Source organism: Podarcis tiliguerta, assembly GCF_965153285.1.
Source record: "Podarcis tiliguerta genome assembly, chromosome: 3".
NCBI classification, from domain to species: Eukaryota; Metazoa; Chordata; class Lepidosauria; order Squamata; family Lacertidae; genus Podarcis; species Podarcis tiliguerta.
In genome coordinates this window covers 27,057,468-27,071,612 of record NC_139536.1, presented here as the reverse complement: position 1 = coordinate 27,071,612, position 14,145 = coordinate 27,057,468, and the positions used below count along the sequence as shown (strand labels likewise).

The 14,145-nt window shown below is 39.8% G+C and overlaps 1 protein-coding gene across 5 annotated transcripts in view; it reads left to right on the top strand.

Annotated features, from left to right (window-relative positions):
• Nucleotides 1-14,145, top strand: part of USH2A (usherin) — a 418,893-nt gene that overhangs the window by 77,708 nt on the left and 327,040 nt on the right. For all 5 annotated transcript variants that reach the window (XM_083433263.1, XM_083433262.1, XM_083433261.1 and 2 more), the window contains exons 15-18: nt 1,443-1,606; nt 6,444-6,602; nt 9,274-9,768; nt 10,582-10,854. In XM_083433263.1, coding sequence (XP_083289389.1) covers nt 1,443-1,606; nt 6,444-6,602; nt 9,274-9,768; nt 10,582-10,854 — 1,091 coding nt within the window. The remainder of the gene's footprint in view (nt 1-1,442; nt 1,607-6,443; nt 6,603-9,273; nt 9,769-10,581; nt 10,855-14,145) is intronic.

Here is a 14,145-nt window from a genome sequence, read left to right as displayed (position 1 = left end):
GAACCACCAACCTTCTGATCCACAAGTCCTAGGCTCTGTGGTTTAACCCACAGCGCCACCCGCGTCCCTTGTGAACACAGGTTACAGTTTGCTATTGAACCTACTCTGTAGCAGTGATGTGGGTATCTTTTTCTCCTGCACTATTGAATCCTCTCAGTGTTGCCTAACACAGATTTTCCAAGTAGTCTTCTGCATTCTGGCCTGGGGAATATATGGTGGAATCCCCAGTAGTACTCTTTGGCATACTTGCAAGATCATAATGTTATTTGCATCTGCTAGTTAATACATTGTCACTAGTGAAGGTTCCCACTGTCCAGAGCACAGTCTTATCCAGCTTTATTATTATTATTTATTAAATTTGTATGCCACCCTATACCTGTAGACCTTTCAGTTGCTGAAGCTTGAGGATTTATAATACAGTGGTACCTCCGGTTACATATGCTTCAGGTTACATACGCTTCAGGTTACAGACTCCGCTAACCCTGAAATAGTGTTTCAGGTTAAGAACTTTGCTTCAGGATAAGAACAGAAATTGTGCTCCGGCGGCAGCAGGAGGCCCCATTAGCTAAAGTGGTGCTTCAGGTTAAGAACAGTTTCAGGTTAAGAATGGACCTCTGGAATGAATGAAGTACTTAACCTGTAAAAGCTTAAAAAATACAACAACAGACGCCAGATAAAATAAAAGTAGAAAGCGTTATCTAGAACTAAATCAAGGTATTGCCAACCCTGCCTGTGTCTGTTAGTCAAGAAAGTTGTGGCTAATTTTCACTTATACATGTCTCAGTTATTTGTTCTCACTCTCACCTAGGCCATGATACAGGCCATCAGGGCGACTGCACCACAGTTTCCTTTTAACATATAAATTGAAAACAAAGCCAAGCTGACCACTTGAAGAAGCCAGCTTCCATAAGGTACAGAGAGGCTCTACTGCCATCCAGTTTGAAAACGTGTCCTCAATACACTTGGGAATGTCTTAGACAGTCAGAGGGTTCCTTAGGCTTCCCATAAGAAGCCTAATGGAACTTAACTGAGCCTCTCTTTTTTTTGGAAGTTAAGAAAACACCTCTTGCATAAATAAGGTGTGCCAAACCTTCCCTCCTCCAAAATGTTCAGCACAATTCAACTCTCCCCTCCCTAAAGGAACAGATACCCCCCTGTCACTTTAGCAAGGGATGAATTGTCCCCTAACAATTGGAGGGCATTACTGCTGTTCTAGAAGTCTAGGTCATAAGTAAAAGAAACACCATCCTTGATTGTGAATGGAACTTTTTTATACAAATGGGTTGCAGTTTTTACTTTTTCTACTACAGACCAGTTTCTAAGGTTCTTCATCTGCAATGCTTAATTATGTGTCTGAAAAAAGCCACGGAATTAAGCCCTGCTATGTCTAACTGAAGTGTTAATGTGCTTTCATTACTTTCTTGATTTGTTTTTGTTTATAGATGTCAGCGTTGTAATTGTCATCCTGCAGGAGCCATTAATGGAACTTGTCATCCTATTACCGGACAATGTGTGTGCAAACCATTTGTAACTGGCTCAAAATGTGACAACTGTGTTCCCAGTGCTAGTAATTTGGACGTCCACAACCTATTTGGCTGCAGTAAAAGTAAGTGGTTGTTGGTCGTAAGAGCAAATCTTTCAAATTAACTGGTTTGCTGATTGTTAGTATTAATGTAACACTCAAAATAGCTGCTACTCACAACCTGAACTCCCTCCCCATTAATATATTAGGAGAAATATTATGTTTGGTATATTATATTAGGAGAAATATTATGTTTGGTACTTAAGAGGCATCACATGATACTTTGTATCAAAGGCAGCATGGATTTTTGTATCAATGAAAGGAAGGAAATTATATTGATGCTCCAGTTTTCTAGACATACTGTAACTCCAGACATACTGGAAAATTACTTTTAACAGAAGTCCTCTTCAGGCATTGTATGTCCCAGATTTCTCTATATGGGACGGAGGATGCATTAAGAAGCCACATCCCCCTGGTGCCTGCACAAAGGACACAAACATTTATCGTGATGAAACGTGTTGTCTCGTGAACATTGTCTCTTGAATCCCAGTTGGCCTTGGTGACTCAGAGTGCCCATTTCCAGGTATGGCAAGGTCACCCGCTATGGTCCCTTTTGGGTAGAAATGACTTGGCCATGGTACTCCATGTTCTGGTGACTTCCAGATTGGATTATTGCAATACACTCTGTATGGGGCTGCCCTTGAGGACAGCTTGGAAACTTCAACTGGTCCAGAATACAGGGACCACATTAATGGCTGCAGTTGACTTTGAAACTCATAGAACCGTGTTCTAAAACAACTGTACAGTACTGGCTGCCAATTCAAGGTGCTCATGTATTTAAGCTCCTAAATGACTTAGGACTCCAATACCACTTCCTTCCCTACAGACCCTCCAGGGTTTTAAGTTCCACCTTTCCAGGTTGCGGTGGCCTGGGAAATAGCATTTTTGTGGCAGTCCCTAAGTTGTGGAATTCCCTCCTGAAAGAAGTGCATCTGGCTTCTTCACTATGCAGCTTTCAGTGAATTCTGAAGATGCACCTCTTTACCCTGGGCTTTGACACCTGAGATGTGTGTTATTGCAATCTGCTTTAACTGTTTTTAATATTGAATTTTAAATTGTTATAACCTGCCCTGGGACTTGTTGGTGAAGGGCAGGTAATAAATCAAATGTTGATGATGTCACATGTACAGCTTGTATGTTTGAAGTCTTCCATGACATCCCTAATGTTGGGAAATCAAGGTTCCAGGTTGTTTGGAAGCTGTTGTTCGTATGTGTGGGCTGCTACAGATGTTTGTGCTTTTTGCATAAACGCCAGCAGGTAAGGCTACTCAGTGAATTCCTGCCCACAGCTCCTGTGTAGAGAAATGTAGGAGCTGTAATGCCTTAAGAGGGTTAATGGTCCACAACGAAGCAGTTTACCTTACAACATCTACTAAATTCCATAGGGGGCTTTACCAGGTCCCAGCCTGGGCATATTTTATAAATTTATTAAATTTACTAATAATTTCCTATGAGGCATCTCATAGCGATGTACTGTGCAATAAGAACATATAGAAACAATCACATATATAAAAACAGTTTTAAAAATTGCATATATAAAAACAATAAAAAACTTATTACCTATGAAAAAAACAAAAACTACTGCACATATAAAACGAGTTTCAACTCGTTTTAAAGACAGTGTAAGACCTTTATCACAGAATTTAATGGCAGAACCCTTTCTGAAATGGCCAGGGCTCCCATTCATTTCAAAGGAGCTTATTCAGGAAAAGGTCTTGTTGGATTGTGCCTTGAAGCTGCAATCCTATATGCACTTCCCTGAGAGTAAGTCCCATTGAATTCATTAAAGGCAGGTGGACTTTACTTCTGATAATACATTTTAGGACTGCACTGTAAATTATGTAGCATAATTTAAGATAAGTAATAAAATTAAATTCTGCAAAAGATATATATTTAAAAACAAAAATATTTCTCCATTTGTGAGTATAGACAACAGTAACATTTGCTGAGTGAAATATAGAAAGCCCATAATGCTTCAAAATCAGTTGTTTCTTTAACTTTATGGTTCTAATGTATACCATACTTGAACATCTGTGGAGGCAATGAAACTTTAGTAATAAGAACACAATATCATTTCCTTCTAACACAATCTCCTTTCCTCCAATAGCTACCAGTGTATTCTCTCTAGCAATTTTAACTTGACTTTGCTAGTATAATTGCTACCAATTGCAAAGCTCTACTTATAATACCTAATCTTTAGGGACAGTTATTTGTAATGGACAGAAGCAAAATACATGCTACCTTGTGAGTCTCTACATTACTTAATATACCCTGGTGTTTTCTTTCCATGTTGCATTTAAAAGAGACCAACATACTCATTTCTATATTTAGTTGAAGGATTTTTACCTTGCTCTTCAGCCAAAAGAGGCTTCTAGAATACCTTACAAAGATCTGTAATAAGACTGTTGCTCTCCCTCAGGCTTACAATTAAAAAGGCATAACACAAAAGGAAAAGGGATTAACTGGGATGAGGAAAAAAGCAAACCCAGGCACTAGTTCTTCTTAGTCAAAATATTATTGTAATAAACAGCTAGGTTGAAAAGTAGTTCAACAGATGAGGAACCAAAAGCTGTTGAAGGAGCATATTACAATATAATTGTTCTATTATTGAAGGACATGCTTAAATGTTACATTGCAAATGGGCCTCTCGGAATGTCTAGCTTGGGCAGATAGAGATAAGGAACAAGGATTTCTTGTAATACCAGGATGAGGGAGATTGCAGGAAGGAGGGAGGAAGGAGGAAGGAGGGAGAGAAGACCAAGACCTTATATGGTAATAGGGAATTTATTATAAGTTTCGATTTCCCACAAGAAATCAGGTGACTTACAAGAGATCAGGTGGTATTCTATTTTGCAAATCTATATAAAGGGGCGCACCCTGACTACTGTGTACAGGTTGCGTACTGATCCCCCTGTACCTTTGTTCTGCATATGCACTTCAAATAAAAATCCTGTTAATAACCTGCAAGAGCGTTTTGCCGCTTTGTGTGAATCTGTGGTTCAGGGACCCAAATAGCAGATATGTGTGGTCCTTCACTGTTAGTCTAGAAAATCTATGCTACCCCAGGATGCTGACAGATGACAGTTAGTGGAGTGAGGAACCTGATTACAGGTGGCAGCAAAGATTTTTTCAACTCATACAAGCAATATCATGGGTGCATCAGATATTCTAAGTTATATGTTTATGAAAGTAAAGTTCTTTTTTAAATATAAAGAGCCTGGAAATGGCATATCATCAAAAATTTATTTTTTATATATACACATAATATGGAAGTCCTCTGTCTCCATTCATTGCTTCTGTGTTTTCTTCTCACTACTTCCAGGTTCTATGTTTTAAGGAAGTAGAAGGGTTAATATGTTCTCACAGTCCTAAAATTTTATTCATTGTGATAATAGTTTCAAAGTGTTGTTTCAAATGGGTCAATAAAACATTTCTCCCCTCTCTTTGGAGTTGTTCTGTTTCTCTTAGGAAAATTTTTCTGGCTTTTAAAAAAGAAAACTGCATTGCTTTTAAGCCTGTAAAATTCTCTGCTGTGTTGCTTTTAAGACCGTGAAGTGTATTGTGCGTAATTTCACACCTTAAAATCAAGATCAATATATGTACACATACCCCACACTGTCCCTTCATCATACAACACAAGGAACCACAAGGTATGACTACAGTTTCTCACTTAAAAACAAAACCCTAAAACATACTGTAGTTATCTGGCCCTTATGGGGTTAAATTTATTATTTAAATAATCATTTATTGTGGGAACAAGACATCACCTTTATGTATATTTCTTCCTTCTTTTTCATGCTCGCTATATTCCAGCAATACACAACCAATTTTTTAAGTCTGCAAGTGAGGAGTTTTATTCATACATTAAAGGGTGTTCATGTACATATTAAAACTTAAATAAATATTTAAGATATTTAAAATGTAAAATATCTCACAAGCCTGATAATGCTTCAAAATATATTAGCAAAGCTCAGAATAGGAATTAAGATTTAAAATCTGACATCTAAGGGAAGAAAGCAGAAAAGGCAAGATGTTTCTTTTTTAAAAAGACAGTACAGCAATCCTCTATAGTTTGGGCCTCTACAGGGATTTTGGACTGCAACTCCCACCAGTCTCAGCTAGTATGGCCAATGGCAATGGATCATGGGAGTTGTAGTCCAAAAAAACTCTAGTTGACACCAGGTTGTGAGTTGACGCTATGGCTTGAGGAAATATCTTCCCCAGCCATTGTCACATGCTGAAGAGTACTGTTACTGTGGTGAATTTTTTGTGGGGAAGCCTTATAACTTGATGAGGTCCTCAGTGTTCATCGCACATTAGAACATTTGGCAGGGGGAAAAGCCCACCACATTTTCATTAATATGGAAAAATAATAAAAGTCATAGTAGAATATCTTTCAACTGAGTAAGTTGGTCATCTGTATTGAGTCTGTGTCAGTTTCTCCACAAGCAGCTTACATAAACAGACATCTGAAGGGAAAACAAGCTTGTGGGTGTCTGCAGGGAATACATAGAAAAAGACCAGAATTAGGATGGGAGTGGAGAGGCAGCTTTAAGCAAGGGATCTACGTACTTCTTTCAGATGTCTCTGCATCTGTATGTTTGCTCTGTATGTGTGCATTGTGCAGATTTTCAGCCAGAATTATGCTATTTTAGATGTTTTGCATAGTGATTTCTAATGTATGCTGGCTGCTTTGTTTTGGCTTTTCTTAAGATTGTACTGGTGAAACACAGCTCTTCTGTTTCATATCATTTTCTTCTGCTAGAAGAAACTGTTTCTTTTCATTTTTTAAATGCACTTCTGCTTATGAAGTTTGGTTGTCTTGATGCCTAAATATGGCTTTTATTGCGTTATAATCCAGCTCCTTCTCAGCAGCCGCCGCCAGGAGGAGAAGTTGTAAATTCTTCTGCTATCAGACTTGTTTGGAATCCACCTGATTCTCCAAATTCAAACTGGCTTGTGTACAGGCTGTATAGAAATGCGAGTCAAATCTATATGACAGAGGATAACTACCCTTACCGTGAGTGCTCATGAATACTACCTATGTATATTTCACTGTATGTATGTATGTATTTGAATTTGTATACCACCCTTCACAGGGCCGTTCACAGCATAAAAATACAAAATGAGAACATAAAATACATAATTAAAAAAATCAAAAATAACCCCCCCCCAAAAAAAAACATATTTAAAGGCCATAGAATCAGCCAAAGTCCTGGTTATAGAGAATTTTTTTTCACCTGGAGCCTAAAAATATGTAATGAAGGCTGGGTTGACTCAATAGAGGATGAGTCTCTTAATCACAGGGTTGTGGGTTCGAGCAGAACACTGGGCAAAAGATTCCTGCATTGCTGGTAGAAACTTCGTGCTGCTGTCCAACTCTACTAGGCTATGATTCTGTGAGTGAATGATGAAGGAGAGCCTCCCTGGAGAGAGCATTCCACAAATGGGAAGCCACCACAGAAAAAGTCTGTTCTTGTGTTGCCATCCTCCAGACCTCTTATGGGGGAGGCACACAAAGAAGGGCATCAGATGATGATCATAGGGTCCAGTTCCGTTCAAATGGAGGAAGGCCATCCTTGAGTTATTGTAGCCCTGAGCTGTTTAAGGTTTATAGGTCAAAAGCAGTGCTTTGCATTGGCCCTGAAACTAATTGGCAGCCAGTGCAGTCGGGCCAGGATCAGTTAAGATGCTCAAACCGTCTTGACCTGTTGAGCAACCTGACTACCAAATTCTGCACTAGCTGAAGTTTCTGAATTGTCTTCAGAGGCAGCCCTAAGTATAACCTAGATGTTACCTGAGCATAGAAGTTAGGCTACCCCTGTCCAGATAGTGATACCTTCTAATAACGTTAGGGCCCGCTGGTACTCCATCCAAGACTTGCTTACAAGCCTTCCTTCCTCTAGGCAGTCAGTTTAGCTCTGGTATCAAGTGATTTTACCATTTCCTGGTGAGCAGCCATATTTTCAAATGAGCAAATCCAACAAAATTAACTCCCCTTACTGACTCACTTTCATCTATACCAAGGAACAGGTAAAGTGGTCTCTTTAACCACCACCACCCGCCGTGTGAATGGCAAAAGATTCTGTGGCATGGCAGCAACTTCTTCTTAAGCACCTCAGTTACTCACTCCTACGTCCTTGTGTCTTGCTTGTGCAGGAGAAGGGATATTAAATAAATGAAAGGCTTCACCACATCCTCTCTTGCTCATCATACTGGAGGGGAGGGGGTTGAAGAGCTGTTTGCTATCCCCTCACCTTGAGGAAAGTGTCTTAAGTTGTATAATAGTCCGGGTAGTGGTTATTTGAATTGGGTCTGTGCTAGGTTTTAGAGGGAAAACATTATGTGGGCAGATTAGGTCTAGTCGCTTATATCTATATCACATGTTTATCTGTCCTCCAAAAGAAGTCAAGTATCCTTGAAATCACAAGTGTAAAATCATGTGAGGGAGGTCAGGCTAAGAGACTGACTGATCCGCAGTCACCCCATGAACTTCATGGCTGAGCAGGGATTTAAACCCAAGTGTCTCCAGCCTAAGTCCAGCACTCTAGCCAATAGATCATTTTGGCTGTCATATGCTTGCATTACTCTTTTTATTACCTAGAGATTGGTAGTAGTGTACAGAATGAGTCCTGGTCCTCCAGCTGCTGAAGTCCTAAGTTTAGTACTTGCTTCAAGTTCAGATTCTGACACTTTTCTATGTACATACACTATCTTACTGAACTATTCTGGGATAAATTATGCTTTACATCTTTCATATCCTAACAAGAGTGTTTAGCAATTCAAATGTATATCCTAGAGGTTTACTAAAGTCCCTGCTATATTCTTGGAATTGAATGGAGCAATCCTTCTAGAATAGTGTGCTGATGCCATTTCGAAATCATATTAACATCGATGAGCAGCTGCTCTTAAAACATTAACTAACTACTGGTTTCCTAATCAGAGACTGATATAGGCTTGTTCAACAAATCATTATTTTCTAAAGCCACAACTGTTCCTTAAAAAAAAATTACCATTCTGACATTTCCTGACAATCATGATAATTAATGATGTGAATATAATCTACTGTTTGGCATTTGAATACTAAGATAAATTTGTTAATGCTGCCAGATTCTTATGTTTATGACTATATTCTTAGTATGTGTGTAGCATCTGTAAGACACACAGGGGACACCACCTAAGTGCAACAGCGTGCATACAGGTCTTAGTACTAAATGAGAGTTTCAAATTACAAATGTAGAAGCATTGAACTTTTCAAGGAAAATTAACAGTAGTCTCCAAACCGGGCCTGATTATTTGACTGATGGCTTTGCAACATTAATGTGAAAAGATTTTGAGAGTTCTTTTAGAAGGAAGGAATAGGCAATAGATGGAGGAAAAAAAACCCATTCTTTTTCTTCTGTAACTCTGATGCTTTCAGATAACACATTATTACATGGTGCAGCTATTTGATACATAAAATAACGCAAAAACAACCATTACTGTTTATTAATGAAATTAAATTTATTGAGACTTTACTAAAGCAAGGAATATTTTATTCAAGTTTACCAGTGGCAGTGGGGGAGGCCATTACCTGATCACCCTCCCAGCACTGGTAATTACAAAATAATAAAAAAATAAAAATGAGAAATTTGCATGTGGCTCCTTGGGATCTGACTACCGAAATATAACTTTTTATGTTTATATTATAGGCATCCAGATCTTCACAGATACCTCTCTATCTCCCTATTCCTTCTATTCATACCACCTTGAGGCCAGCAATGTCCATGGATCTACAAGCAGTGCAGCCTTGACATACAGAACACAGCCTGGGATACCTGTAGGAAACTTGCATTTAAACCCAGTTATTCCTGTTGGACCACACTCTGTTTCATTCAGCTGGACAAGCCTATCAAACGACTCTGGTCCAATAGAGAAATATGTATTGACATGCACTTCTTTACCTGACCTTCAGGCCTGTGACCAGTATGAAGGCTTAGAAACCTCAACAACTGTCTGGAATCTGGTCCCATTTACAAAATACAGTTTTTATGTTCAAGCGTGTACCCGTGGAGGCTGTTTGCAGAGCCAGGAGGTGGCAATCGTTACTGCACAGGCCCCACCTGAACAGCAGCATCCTCCAGTTGTACAAACTATCAACTCTACGTCATTGGCTATAGAATGGAACCCACCCAATAAAGCAAATGGTAGGATTCTATTTCTTTTGCTTAAGTAGGTACAGCATGTTTTGCTCACATAAGTGCATTTTAAAAATATTATTTTTACTGTGCACAACCTTTTCTCCCCAGGAGAAGTAAGAGGGGCTGGTGAGGGGTAGGTAATGGTAAAGGGCCCCTGGATGGTTAAGTCTAGTCAAAGGCGACTATGGTGCTTATCTCACTTTTCAGGCCAAGGGAGCCAGCATTTGTCCACATACAGCTTTCTGGATCATGTGGCCAGCATGACTAAATTGCTACTGGCACTTGGAGGACCATGAGAAGTGCCAGAGTGCATGGAAACACTGTTTACTTTCCTGCTGCAGTGCTACCTATTTATCTACTTGCCCTGGCATGCTTTTGAACTGCTAGGTTGGCAGACCAACCTTGCGATCAGCAAGCCCAAGAGGCTCAGTGTTTTAGACCACAGCACCACCTGTGAACAGTATAGTACCAAGGATCACAGAGATAAGCAGAGTGTTTGGTGGTTTGACATTTACTTCTGGGACTAAGGCTTCCCACTCCTAATGCAAGCATTCTTAAACAAAATTTCTCTTAAACTTGTTGCTTTGAGATGAAAACTCATCAAAATTTGAAGTGCAGTTGGAAGAGTCTATCAGAATCCATAGGAATTAAATTCCTCAAGCTTGTGGGAGGGCAGGTTTTGCAATGTATTATGGTTGTAGTTGTATTTATACGGTGCTATCAGTGGACAATGTTTCTACCAGTAGGTGGTACTAGAAACAGAAGTATTTTAGATCCTTTCTGGCTAACATATCTTTGGTAAACCACTGTTATTTCTAGGTATAATTATTAGATATGAACTATATATGAGAGGAACCCGACAGTCGGATGGAACACATATTCCTCCTGAAAATCGTGTTTTTGAAACAAGTGGGTGGTTCAGTCCTCACCCAGTGATAGAATCTGCCAATGAGAATGCTTTGAAACCACCTCTTACTAGCACCAACATCACTGATTTGGAGCCATTCACAGTATATGAGTTCCGTGTTTTATCAGTCAATATGGCCGGCAGCACATTTTCTCGTTGGACGTCACAGAGAACAGCAGAGGCAGGTAATTGTTAACCCTTGTAAACTCATTTTCAAGACTTAGATTTTTCTTTCAGAATATGCCTTTCAAACCTTACTCCTTGACATTGCTTGTTCATTTAGGTTTCACCTTATAAGTGCTATTATAGGATTCTTTGCCATCTTCTTAACAATTTAAATTCACTAGTATTTCCTCATAATAACTGTGCTTAAACTATAGTACATTTAGAGTAGTCTTATTTACAGAGTCTTAAGACAGTAGGGTGCTAAAGTAGGGAGCCAAGAGATAAAAGGAACAACTGGCAAGTTTGGCCTTGAGTTCAAAACGAAGCAGGGCAAAGGCTAATAGAGTTCTGCCAAGAGAACAAGCTGGTCATCACAAACACTCTTTTCCAACAACACAAGAGACGACTCTACACATGGACATCACCAGATGGACAGCATCGAAATCAGATTGATTATATTCTCTGCAGCCAAAGATGGAGAAGCTCTATACAGTCAGCAAAAACAAGACCTGGAGCTGACTGTGGCTCAGATCATCAGCTTCTTATAGCAAAATTCAAGATTAAATTGAAGAAAGTAGGAAAAACCACTGGGCTGGTAAGATACAATCTAAGTCTAATCCCTTATGAATACACAGTGGAAGTGAGGAACAGGTTTAAGGATTTAGATTTGGTGGACAGAGTGCCTGAAGAACTATGGATGGAGGCTCGTAACATTATACAAGTGGCAGCAACTAAAACCATCCCAATGAAAAGGAAATGCAAGAAAGCAAAGTGGTTGTCCAACGAGGCCTTACAAATAACGGGGGAGAGAAGGCAAGCAAAATGTGAGGGAGATAGTGAAAGATACAGGAAATTGAATGCAGATTTCCAAAAAATAGCAAGAGACAAGAAGGCCTTCTTAAACGAGCAATGCAAAGAAATAGAGGAAAACAATAGAATGGGGAAAACCAGAGATCTGTTCAAGAAAATTGGAGATATGAAAGGAACATTTCGTACAAAGATTTCCATAATAAAAGACAAAAGTGGAAAGGACCTAACAGAAGCAGAAGACATCAAGAAGAGGTGGCAAGAATACACAGAGGAACTATACCAGAAAGAAATGGATGTCTCGTATACCCCAAGTAGTGTGGTTGCTGACCTTGAGCCAGACATCCTGGAGAGTGAAGTCAAATGGGTCTTAGAAAGCATTGCTAATAACAAGGCCAGTGGAAGTGATGATATTCCAGCTGAACTATTTAAAATTTTAAAAGATGATGCTGTTAAGGTGCTACACTCAATATGCCAGAAAATTTGGAAAACTCAGCAGTGGCCAGAGGATTGGAGAAGATCAGTCTACATCCCAATCCCAAAGAAGGGAAGTGCCAAAGAATGCTCCAACTACCGCACAATTGCACTCATTTCACACGCTAGCAAGGTTATGCTTAAAATTCTACAAGGCAGGCTTAAGCAGTATGTGGACCGAGAACTCCCAGAAGTGCAAGCTGGATTTAGAAGAGGCAGAGGAACCAGAGACCAAATTGCAAACATGCGCTGGATTATGGAGAAAGCTAGAGAGTTCCAGAAAGACATCTACTTCTGCTTCATTGACTATGCAAAAGCCTTTGACTGTGTCGACCACAGCAAACTATGGCAAGTTCTTAAAGCAATGGGAGTGCCTGATCACCTCATCTGTCTCCTGAGAAATCTCTATGTGGGACAAGAAGCTACAGTTAGAACTGGATATGGAACAACTGATTGGTTCAAAATTGGGAAAGGAGTACGGCAAGGCTGTATATTGTCCCCCTGCTTATTTAACTTATATGCAGAATTCATTATGCGAAAGGCTGGGCTGGATGAATCCCTAGCCAGAATTAAGATCGCCGGAAGAAATATCAACAACCTCAGATATGCAGATGACACAACCTTGATGGCAGAAAGTGAGGAGGAATTAAAGAACCTTTTAATGAGGGTGAAAGAGGAGAGCGCAAAATATGGTCTGAAGCTCAACATCAAAAAAACGAATATCATGGCCACTGGTCCCATCACCTTCTGGCAAATAGAAGGGGAAGAAATGGAGGCAGTGAGAGATTTTACTTTCTTGGGCTCCATGATCACTGCAGATGGTGACAGCAGCCACGAAATTAAAAGACGCCTGCTCCTTGGGAGAAAGGCGATGGCAAACCTAGACAGCATCTTAAAAAGCAGAGACATCACCTTACCAACAAAGGTTCGTATAGTTAAAGCCATGGTTTTCCCCGTAGTGATGTATGGAAGTGAGAGCTGGACCATAAAGAAGGCTGATCGCCGAAGAATTGATGCTTTTGAATTATGGTGCTGGAGGAGACTCTGGAGAGTCCCATGGACTGCAAGAAGATCAAACGTATCCATTCTTAAGGAAATCAGCCCTGAGTGCTCACTGGAAGGACAGATTGTGAAGCTGAGGCTCCAATACTTTGGCCACCTCATGAGAAGAGAAGACTCACTGGAAAAGTCCCTGATGTTGGGAAAGATGGAGGGCACAAGGAGAAGGGGACAACAGAGAACGAGATGGTTGGATAGTGTCTTCGAAGCTACCAGCATGAGTTTGACCAAACTGCGGGAGGCAGTGGAAGACAGAAGTGCCTGGCATGCTCTGGTCCATGGGATCACAAAGAGTCGGACACGACTAAACGACTAAACAACAACAACAAGACAGTATACCAGCATTATGTCTTTATTTTATTTTGTCACATTTATCACATATTACCTTCATGTCAGAGTGAGCTTTATGATGGTCATTGACAGTCCACAAATGAATTCTGGAAGTAGATGTTATGGAACATGTATAGCTGCTGCCAAAAGCTAACCCTACCCCTCTGCACAGTAAATTCTACACAAACGAAACACATAAAATGGCATCATTGTTTTGCGTATTTTTTTCCATTTCTGCCAGCAGCAGGTTGAATAGGTACGTAAGAATTTCACATGTAGTTTGTGATAGTGGATGACCTGTGGGTTTTCTGCTTTGATGGGATACATAAATGGGGTGTCATAATGTCTACACCTAGGCTTATGCTGCTGCATTTAAATTAAAGACCCACTCTCCATTGAACTCGGTGTAACTGAAAAAGATTTAACTTTGTCTGGATTAGGCCCTTACTTTGAAGTCTTATTTTTTGATGGGTTGATTTGAAAACATGTTTAAAAACACTTGTGGTCTCTGATCCTATTTTCATGAAATTGGTGGATGTGGTTGATGTCCAGGTTCAATCCAGTTAATTATAACTAATTAAGAACGGTTCATAAGCATAATTTTATTTTAAGAGTTGTCATATTGAATTAGCTGGTTGTTT